At 38.8% G+C, this 10,797-nt stretch overlaps 1 protein-coding gene across 1 annotated transcript; it reads left to right on the top strand.

The window, feature by feature from the left end:
* Nucleotides 1-47: 47 nt before the first annotated feature.
* Nucleotides 48-6,417, top strand: VMA22 (vacuolar ATPase assembly factor VMA22). Its single transcript, XM_081935776.1, has 6 exons — nt 48-203; nt 1,656-1,784; nt 2,067-2,170; nt 4,427-4,533; nt 4,979-5,140; nt 6,060-6,417. Exons 2-6 carry the CDS (start codon nt 1,656-1,658, stop codon nt 6,182-6,184), a joined length of 627 nt encoding a protein of 208 aa, XP_081791902.1. The 5' UTR covers nt 48-203; the 3' UTR covers nt 6,185-6,417.
* Nucleotides 6,418-10,797: the final 4,380 nt, after the last annotated feature.

Here is a 10,797-nt window from a genome sequence, read left to right as displayed (position 1 = left end):
GCCATTGGTCAAAGATGAACATTTCTAATCTTATTGGCCGTGGAAGAAGAGAAGGTGGAGTCATGTCTTAAAAGCAGTAGTATAGGAAGTCAATTGTGAAAAGCGGATCGGATGCAGTGAGAGAATTTGCGGGAGGTTGAGCGACCGGCTATCTTCGTTAGAGGAAGACCTGTGAAGTTACCCTGATATATTTATTTACGAAGGTATCTTTTTTCTTCCTTTCTTTAGATTAGCCGATCATAGTTGCAGGTAGAAAGAATGAGAGGCTTGTGGCATCTCAGGATTCTTTTATTGTGGCGTCATAAATTAGAATTAGAATAGAATGAGCTGGAAGGGACCTTGGAGATCTTCTAATTCAGCCCCCTGCTCAAGCAGGAGATAAATGACTGTCTAGACTCTTTTTACAAACATCCACTAATGGAAACGCCCACGATTTTTGGAGGCAAGCTGTTACACTGGTTGATTGTCCTCACTGTTAGGAAGTTTCTTCTTAATTCCAGGTTGCTTCTCTCTTTGCTTCGTTTCCAACCATTGTTTCTTGTCCTGCCCTCCTGGTGCTTTGGAGAATAAGTTGACTCCTTCTTTGTGGCATATCCCCTCAAATACTGGAATACTGCTATCGAGTAAGACTGTGATTCTCTAATATCAACACAGATTCACAGTAATGCAACCCGCTCGTGTAAATATCTGGCCCTTGAAATGATGGATGTAGCGAAGCAGAATAAACTCATAGATCAGTCAGAACTCTTTAAAAGTCCTCAAATACTCCAATCACTTTGAACTCTGGAGGAAAGTTGGAAAAATAAAGCATCAAATATGCAGTTTACATGTTTTAAAAAGGAAGAGAAAGGTGAGGGTGGTGGTATGGGACCTGATGAAGCAGAGCAATTCTGCACATGTCTGCTCAGAAGTAAGTCTTCCTGACTCCAGTCGGCTTTTCGCTAATATTTTCACCACAATACCTGACTGCGATAGCTCCTAATATATTTTGCCAAAGGAAGCTTACTTCAAGTCTTCTTTTATGCCTTTCCAACAGCAGAAGTTGTGTTGATTCAGACAAGTTTTTAGCTGCCAGAGTGATTTGCAAATATGGACACAGATACAAAGATTGCATATTTGGAGGGAAAGAAACAAGCGTTTCTTACCTTTCCTCTCTCTTATAGTCCTAAATGCTTTCTAAATATCACAAAAACAGTTGTAAGGTCTTGCTAAATGGAGTAGAGAGCCTGAGGACCACTACCATTCTGTCAGCATTCTTCACTTTGCCTTGTTTTCAGAGATCCTTTCTTCTCCACTGGAGCATATCTCATTCAGTGGGTTTGCCCAACTTCTTTACAATATTTTGAAAAAAATATTGCTGTTGGGACAAAAGGCAGGGAATCTGCTTCTACCAGTTGTATGCATCTAAATCTGGCTCTAACTGATGGTTAAATAGGTTGCAAATGGCTTTAACTGCTCAACTTGTAAACTTATTTGTTTGTTTGTTTTTTGCTGTTAAGTGGTTTTGAACACTATTTGATGGAAAGACTGTGTGCAAATTAAATATATAAGGTAATAATTTAAATCAATATGGATGTTTTTCTATTATAGCAGAAACACTTGAAACCTGTGTGACACAAGGTTGAATAAGATCAATTGTCTAATTTTCCATTCAGATGGCTCCCGCAGAGGACTTTGGACAAACTGAAATATGCGAGGAATTAGATCGTGTTATCCTTCGCCTTTTTGATGCTCTTGAAATGCTCCAGACCAAGAGAGAAGCTTTCAATAGCATGGTGGAGCAGGTGAGAACATGGAACATAAGATCTGGGTAAAGGCCAAGGGCATGTTGCCAAATGATGGGGTCATTTTTCCTTTCCCTGTTGCTGCAGTTGCACAGAGCTGTTGATTCCTTTTGGGGAAATGTGTCATAGAGATTGCCTTTGTCTTCCCAATATCAGAAAATCCAGAATCAGTTCATTTTCTTTTCAAGATGACTAAGAATTCTGGCAATTGTAACTGTTCGTATTGAAATTCTCGGGTCAGAAAGATTGCTGTAAGGTGTGTTTTCGATTTTGCCTCTGCAGGGTTGGTTCTCACTTTCCAAATCCCGCTATGCCATGGGTAACAAATCTGTATCTACCCTGCAATATGGACACCAGATGACACCACTTGTTCGGATAGAAACCAGGTGAGTGGGAAAATTGTTGGATTTTGACGAGGAAGGAAATTTTTTGGTGGGGAATAAAGGCAATAGCTGCAATCATACATTGCGCTAAACCAAAATATGATTGCCTTCCTTTTTGGTTTAGTTGCACAGACACAATCATTGTGCTTAATGAATTATGATTTATGGCTTAATGTGTTGTATAAACTCAGTCCAGTTAAGAATGAGTTCCAATCCTGTCTGTCTTTATCTCAAATTTCTATCTAAGTCAGAACTTGGACTTAAGAACAGACTGCCTATTAGTACAAATGGCAGACAGAATTTTCCTTCCTCAAGCCTATGAACCACTGAAACTGCACAATGTTTTGCTGGCCATCTCATTATCCAATATTAAAAATGCATACGACTTCAACAGTTCATGAAAACATTGTATGGCTTCAGTGGTTTATCATCTCAAGGAAGGAGAATGCCATCCATCATTTTTAATAATAGCCACTCCATTCACAAGTATAAGGTACACTATATTGCCAAAAGTATTCGCTCACCTGCCTTTACTCACATATGAACTTACTGTAAGTGACATCCCATTCCTAAGCCATAGGGTTCAATATGACGTCAGTCCACCCTTTGCAGCTATAACAGCTTCAACACTTCTGGGAAGGCTGTCCACAAGGTTTAGGAGTGTGTTTATGGGAATTTTTGACCATTCTTTCAGAAGCGCATTTGTGAGGTCACACACTTACGTGGCCTACCACTTCGTGGCTGAGTTGCTGTCATTCCCAAACACTTCCACGTTCTTATAATACAGCTGACAGTTGACTGGAATATTTAGGAGCGAGGAAATTTCACGACTGGATTTGTTGCACAGGCGGCATCCTATCACAGTTCCACGCTGGAATTCACTGAGCTCCTGAGAGCGACCCATTCTTTCACAAATGTTTGTAAAAACAGTCTGCGTGCCTAGGTACTTGATTTTATACACCTGTGGCCATGGAAGTGATTGGAACACCTGATTCTGATTATTTGGATGGGTGAGCGAATACTTTTGGCAATATAGTGTATGTCTAAATCAAATGTTTTTAATCCAGGGGCTAATAGAAAGTAGCTAGCTAGTATAATGACCTCCAATGAAAGGGAAAAAGAGTAACTAGGTGCTTTTGTTCTTGCCCTTTGAATTTTTCTAAAACCAGATTTTAGAACCTCCCTGCAAATATTTAAACTATTATTTAGTGCTATTATTTCCATTGCCATTCAGCAGGGGAAGAGTAGGAATTATATCTCTAGATGTATTAGTTTGGAGAAGATTGCTCCATTCCATAATAAGAATAATTCAATCCTTATGAGAAAGCAAAGTTGAGGAGAGGATTCTTCCATTCACCAGCTAGCATGCCCATCATTATTTGTTTTAGGCGAGTACTGTAAGAACTGCAAGACCTAGCTCTTTCAATCGGCTTTTGAAAAGTTTACAAGAATAACATTCCCACCTATTTTATTTCTGTGTTTATTAGAATTATATCCTGTTTTTTTCCATTTCCCCTCCAATTTTATACCTAGAATGGCCATCTTTTGAAGTTGGTAAACGGAAACTCTGATGAAATATCAGGTCTAGAGCTGAAGTGGGTCTTGAATCTGGGTCTTCCTTATCCTAGTTAGTTTAATCATTACACTATACTGGCTTTCTCAAAAATTACTTTTCAACAATTCTATGAGATTGGTTGGCTGAAATATATCAGCATATCCCTTCTTAAAGCGCAGCTTTCTCTCTCTCTCTCCATTCCATAATAACTTATCCAAAGCATCAGGTCATCTTAATAATTCCAGGAATTATTAATCCAACTCCCTTTGTAAGAAGTGACTGTTTCACTTGGCTGTATTCAATCAAACTTTAATTATGAGAGTGTTGTGTTCTCTAAGGTTTTAGACATGCGAGACAAGTTATGGATATTTTGGATTGCTTTGTTGATAAAATCAGTACTGGAGTTTTATTTCTTTGATTTTGGGATGAGGACTGGAAAAACTTAGATTCAAATCCCCATTCCATGTGGAAAACTCTTTAGAAACTCTTGACCCAATATTTTCCTCATAATGTCACAGTGTTGTCCTGGAACATTGATAGGGGCAATTATAATGTACACATATGAAGAAAGAGAGCTAAAACTGAAATGATCTCTATTTCAGAGAGCCCCAAATAATAATTATCTCTATTGCCTATTCCTTGGGAAGGGATCAGGTTAAGACTAAATGCTCAGTCTTGCATATGACTCTATTTCTTCCATCTAGCAAGGCAGAAGATGGGCAGACTCAGTTTCAGGTGATCACAGAAGATGTTTTCAAAGGCAAGGATGAAAGCCCAACTATTGTGGAAGAAATTGGCCCCAGTGAACAAGGTAAAGGAACAAAACTCACAAGGTTTTTGAACCAACTTGATCATAATTCACAAAAAAACCTGCAATGATCTTGCCAAGGTCTGTCTGAATCTTTCTCTGTCAGATGGCTCTTAAAATGATTTTTGGTTAGTATATGAATAATAAAAACCAAAGATGTAACAATTTGGTGAAATAAACACTGTACAGTAGATACACAAATCAGAAATTTTTTGTCCCCAATAATATGAAAACTTACACTGCAACAATTCAAAGGAAGAATTCAAGGAAGCTACTGAAAATACCAGAAATCAGCCTCAATTACTCTTCAGAGATAGGAATGAGAACTGTCCAACTGCGCTTTCTAAAAGAACCTACAATAGATATCCTGAGAATTGTAGTTCAACAGCATCCATTTCCCTGCTTGCAGTCTCCTTTGATTGAAGGTACTTCATTTGATTGCTTCTAGTTCTACGACGACGAAAAGGTCCAGGAAAAGCCGAGGATGTGGCCCAACCCCTGAATACAGCATCCCAGCCTGCAGAGACCTTAGGCCACCATGACCCCCTGAACTGGTTTGGTATCCTTGTGCCTCAAAGCCTCCGACAAGCCCAAAAGACTTTCCGAGAAGGTGAGGAAAAAGGCAGCTGGGATAATCACAATGAATGCCAAATGCACGTATGTCCTCTTCTGATTCCTTGTTTAAAGTACTAAGGAAAAAAAATATCCTGCAGCTGTTGCTTTCTTATGTGAAAGCTGCCATTGGGAAGCAGAACATCAATTTTGGGAGTTGCTCTTCAGGGGAAGGATACTGTAAAATCTCCATTCCCTCCCCACTCCAGGGCAAGGTTACTGCAAAATCCCAATTTCCTTCTAATCAGCTGGGAATCAGGAAGCAGAGAATAGATGGGGGCGGGGCCAGTCAGAGGTGATATTTACCAGTTCTCCGAACTACTCAAAATTTCCACTACCAGTTCTCCAGAACTGGTCAGAAGCTGCTGAATGCCACCTCTGTTGCTCTGCGGCCAAGTTCTGTTCATATTATGGTAGTCACCATCTGAAGAACCAGACTAAATTTCTGGTATTCAACTCAAACCCACTATATTGTGACACTTCCTACATGGAATAAGGGCATTGCTCCAGATCTGTAATTTTATCTATTTATTTAATTTATATCCCATCTATTATTTTTATAAACAACTCAAGATAATGATAACTAATGATCCTCCTTCTTCTGGTTTTCCCAACAACAGCAAATCTGTGAAATGGGTTGGGCTGAGAGAAAGTGACTGGCCCAAAGTCAGATGAGCTTTTTTAGAGATCTTTACCATTCATAAAAGAGTTTTTCCAATCAAAATGCCGCACAGATAAATGAAGATTCCATCTACTGGAATTCCCAGTTAGAGCTTGGCAACATGGAAGTTGGGTGTTCTATCATATCTGGAAACATTCCAATTTAGGAGACAGAGTAGAATGGAATTTCTCTTTTTAAAAATACTATTTAGACTTTTGTCTATTGATAACCCCTTTTTCATCTTGTCCTATTTCAGGGATCAACCTGGCTGCAGAAATTGCCTCAATACAAAGTGAAATTGTAGCCACTCAGAGTTATTACCAGTCACTGTTGGGGAAAAAAGAAAAACTGGTAGCTGGAAAGAAGCAGTACTCTCCTTGATCAATAATGATCATCTCTGATGATACAATATAAGCTATAAAGTATAGCTTATGTTTACTAGAGCCGTTTTGAAAATCTCCATGTTTGTTCTGAACCGTTTTTAAATCTCTATGTAAAAGATAATTATAATTATTAATGGCTTTGTAAATTGCAATGCACTTTAGAAAGATTTGTTTGCACAAAACTAAAAATGGATGGATGTATTTTAAAATAAAGCCTAGCTGGAAAACCTAGCTTAGTGTGTATATTCTTCATTTTGCCTTTTTTTCTTATATGTCTGAGGCAATGTCTCTTAAAGTATTGAAACAAATGTCTTTGATTTGTAATTTAATTTTCATATGTCTTACATGCTTTCATCATAAGCAAAACTTTTCTATCTATCAAACCAAAAACACATTTACATGAGGCACAAGTTTCGATTATGATTAATCTGTGTGGGCTTTTAAAAATTTGATATCTTGAAAGAAAAAAGCGGAAACCCCAAAGAAATGGGCCCCTATATTGTCTTACTTGGACATGTATCTCTTTAAGAAAAAGTTCAATAGTGAAACTATGGTTTTCATTTTAATAAAAATTTCTCTTCCGCCTATTGTAGTTGTTTTAATTCAGTGGTTCTCAACCTGTGGGTCAGGACCCCTTTGAGGGTCGAATGACCCTTTCACAGGGGTCGCTGAAGACCATCAGAAAACATTTTTGAAAAAATATGGAAAACATAATTTTATGGTTGGGGGTCACCACATCATGAGGAACTGTATTAAAGGGTCGCGGCATTAGGAAGGTTGAGACCCACTGTTTTAATTGATGTTTTAATTTCTTCTTTTTTAAAAAAATATATTTTTATTGTTTTTACATTTAAAACAATGCAATGCTGCGGGGTCAGGGTGATCATATATTCACATTATGTACAGCTGGTTTCAACCATTAACAGTTATTCTACAGCCCCCCAGATGTTTTAATTTCTTCTAATGACAAAGTTGTGGTGATTTTGAAAATGAGCCCCTGAATCACTCTTTTAAAATTATTGAGAGACAAGGCACTAGAGGAATATTGGAAACTGCCTTAAATCAAATGACACCCCCAGTGTGTTGTCACCCTGGTGGGGGATTATTTTCTTTTTCTTTTTTTTCTTTTTATTTCTTTTATATGCTGTTTTATAGCCTTGTAACCCTCCTTGAGTCGCCATGTGCAAGTAGACGGCAATATAAATTTTCTAAATAAATAATTAAAGCTACCACTGAGTTCACAGCACACTAAATCAGTATGCTGTTGGGTAGTTATCATAGCTTTTTCAAAAGTCAACTGGTTGCCTATTCTATTTTAGTTGGCAATTGGATTTGAGGGTTTGAGGTGGAGATGTCCCTTCTTATATCTGCTGGAATTGCTCCAGAAAATTGGAGCAAAAGCTTTTCCAGAAAGGTAAGTGCAAATGCTGAAGAAGTGTAACCCCCCCCCCCCCTTGCAAGAGTTTTTAATGATGAACCCAGACCTATTGCAAATCCCCCTGAGGGGAGAAAAGACAGGCACATTTAAACATATGCTGAGCTGACCTGGCCGATTCATGCCCATCCTTCACAGAGCACAAAGCTTTGGTATATTTGAGTCTTAGTACAAAAAGTTTAAAAAAAATACAAAAAACAAACAAACCTACCACCATTAAACCCACTGTCCAAGCACAAGAAAGAAGCAAGACAAGAAAATGCTTAATGAGGTTTTCAAGTTTAGAGATTTTATTCCTGAGGAATGGGTGAGAAGATAAAAGATAGCCTAGTGCATTAGAGATGTTAATCAAAGCTACCAATATTTTGTAAAAAAAATGAATAATAAGATTCAAAAAACCTTTGAGAAACGCAATTGCCTTTATTGAACCATTACCTCTATCAGTCATTTCTGCAAGCAGCTGGACAGTTTCCTCCCATATGGTCTAGCGGTTAGGATTCCTGGTTTTCACCCAGGCGGCCCGGGTTCGACTCCCGGTATGGGAAGAATAACTTTTTAAAAAGTTTCTAAATTATTCACTGTGGAGACACGAGCATTAGCAAAACAACAAAAGCAACTCCTCTGCTTTTTGTTGTAGAAAAAGCAGAAACAGCTTGTTGCTGACACTGCGTTTAAAAAGAGAAGGCCACTCTGGGACCAGACTTGCACTTGCCGAAATCTTTAAAGGCGCATTTCCTTAGCCTGTCAGTAGGGGACGCTACGCCTTTAGAACTGCTTTCAAAAAGTACCACGATGAGGATGCGGAAGCGGGGTGGGAGGTGTGTGTGGGGGGGGACGACTGACAAGGAAGAATTGAGAAGGGTTGCCTGCTACAGTTGATCTTGGTCAGGTTGCGAGCCTTTAATAAAAGCAACCTCGCCTGGAATGGCAAAAGAAGATAGCAGTGGCTGTTCTTATGTAAAGTTGCCTCCAAAGTTGCAATGGGACCTCAAATCTGTCTGTTTATTTGTTTGTTTGTTTGTCTCACATTTACAAGGTAACCAATACAAGTAACATAAACATGAACAAAGCAAGTAAATACAGATAAATGGGGACAGTAAGACAGGGATGGTAGGCACGCTGGTGCGCTATCTTGCAAATAAATTGATCATATTAATGCAATAATGCAAAACAATGCAAACACGGGTGGGTGACGAGGAGCCCATAGTTTTCGGAGACTCGAGAAGAGCCAACGGTGGAGGGAAATTGCATTTGGATCCACATCTGGATTTGCACCGGCTGAGTTGGGACCGGTATCTCTTCTCCGACCTCTGGAGTCACTTCCCCCCCCCCCCCCCGCTTTCAGCAAAGCGGGGAGGGCTTCCTCTGTCCGGTGAGCGCCGGCTCAAGAGACGGTCAGTCTGCCGCCCTTCCTACAAGTCCAAAACTCCCTTGCTAGAGAAAGCGAACGAGAGCGCAGTTTACACGCAGGGTCGCCCAAAGAGGCCTCCGTTCAAGGCGAATTTCGTCAAATTTGAGGGCCGATCCATTGATTTGACATGCCCCGCATTGAATTGGAGTGTCTCTATTTTCCTGGAGAGAGAAGTCGCTTAGAGTCTTTATCCCTGGATATATCATGTTACATTAATTAATTCTTGCGAATCTCGCAGTTGGCAGACTTTAATCCGGAACATCAGATTGAATTTCTGGTGGCTGAATGGGTTTTTAAGTGCTCTCCCATATGGTCTAGCGGTTAGGATTCCTGGTTTTCACCCAGGCGGCCCGGGTTCGACTCCCGGTATGGGAAAGTTGGAATTTTATAGTGAAACTCTCCTGCTGCTCCCCCTTCGTTAATTCGTGAAAATGCGATTCTTGGGGTTTTTTTGCCTTTGCCCAAAAAATACTAATACGAACTTTCATGCAGTTGTTGTTTTTAAAAGGGAGCTTCCCATTTTATATCTTAATAAATTGCAGCAGAAGCGTTTTATGAAGCCTGTAAGAAATCAACAATCTGGATATTTCTGGGAAACTGATACAAATAACCTCCATATTCCTTTTGTCCAGTTGATGCATCAATTCTGTGTTTGTCCTCTTTTAAGAATCTTGCTTATATTAAAAGGTAACACTTTAGAACCTGATACATTGCTCTTTGCAATCAAGTAAGTATGTAATTTCAGCGGGCTTTAATGATTTTAATTAGGAAGAGTATTTGTAAAGGAAGAAATCCATTTTTAAATTAAAAAGAAATGCTTTTCCCATACCGGGAGTCGAACCCGGGCCGCCTGGGTGAAAACCAGGAATCCTAACCGCTAGACCATATGGGAGAAGACATAAATTTGTTTCTTGTGATCTATGTTGAGATTCTAGCGTTTAGTACGTTCTCATTTTCAATCGTATGTTTTACTTTCGGTTTTTAGACGACACAGAAAAGTATACAGCACCCTATGATATTTTGAAATTGGGAAGAAAAAAATGCAAGAGAATTCTTTAAAAATCAAAATGAAGCACACACGCAAAATAAATCCTTTTTCCCATACCGGGAGTCGAACCCGGGCCGCCTGGGTGAAAACCAGGAATCCTAACCGCTAGACCATATGGGAAGGACTTGCAAAAAGGTTCCAGGAAATGGTGGTCCAATCTAAGCCATAACAATCGTCTCTGCCCCTACAGGTATATTTAGGAATTGCAGCAGTCGTCCTTCAAAATCCAATCGCCTTCACATAAAACTTTTTGTAAATCCTGATGGTTTTCAGTAGAAAAGTGGAAGATTGACATTTTAACCCCTAATATGCACATGTTTGAAAACTGAAACTCCAAGCCCAACTAAAATGTGCAAAATAAAATAGGGATTAAAAAAAAATTAATCGGAGAACCTGTGTCACATGTCTTTTCCTTGTCAGTTTCACTCTGGCTTCAGCAATTCTTTTATAATAATAGTAATAGTAATAGTAATAATAATAGTAATAGTAATAGGTCCTTGGTTAGGATTCGAGCTGTTAGGCTACCAACCAGCCTCAAAGGCTGTGAATCTCACCAAAGATTAACCATATTATTATTATTATTATTATTATTATTATTATTATTATTATTATTATTATTATTATTATTATTATTATTATTATTATTATTATTATGGTTATGGTTATGGTTATGGTTATGGTTATGGTTATGGTTATGATAAATGCAGACTCTGCAAA

The sequence above is a fragment of the Natrix helvetica genome, assembly GCF_964273705.1.
Source record: "Natrix helvetica genome assembly, chromosome: 1".
Lineage (NCBI taxonomy): Eukaryota > Metazoa > Chordata > Lepidosauria > Squamata > Natricidae > Natrix > Natrix helvetica.
The sequence above is the reverse complement of the archived record's forward strand: the minus strand, read 5'-3'. Positions and strand labels throughout refer to the sequence as shown.

Coding starts and splice junctions, on each gene's coding strand:
- VMA22 (XM_081935776.1), top strand. CDS start 1,656: ATGGCTCCCGCAGAGGACTTTGGACAAACTGAAATATGCGAGGAATTA. Junction 4,534..4,978: donor AATTGGCCCCAGTGAACAAG/GTAAAGGAACAA, acceptor GATTGCTTCTAG/TTCTACGACGACGAAAAGGT. Junction 5,141..6,059: donor CCAAAAGACTTTCCGAGAAG/GTGAGGAAAAAG, acceptor GTCCTATTTCAG/GGATCAACCTGGCTGCAGAA.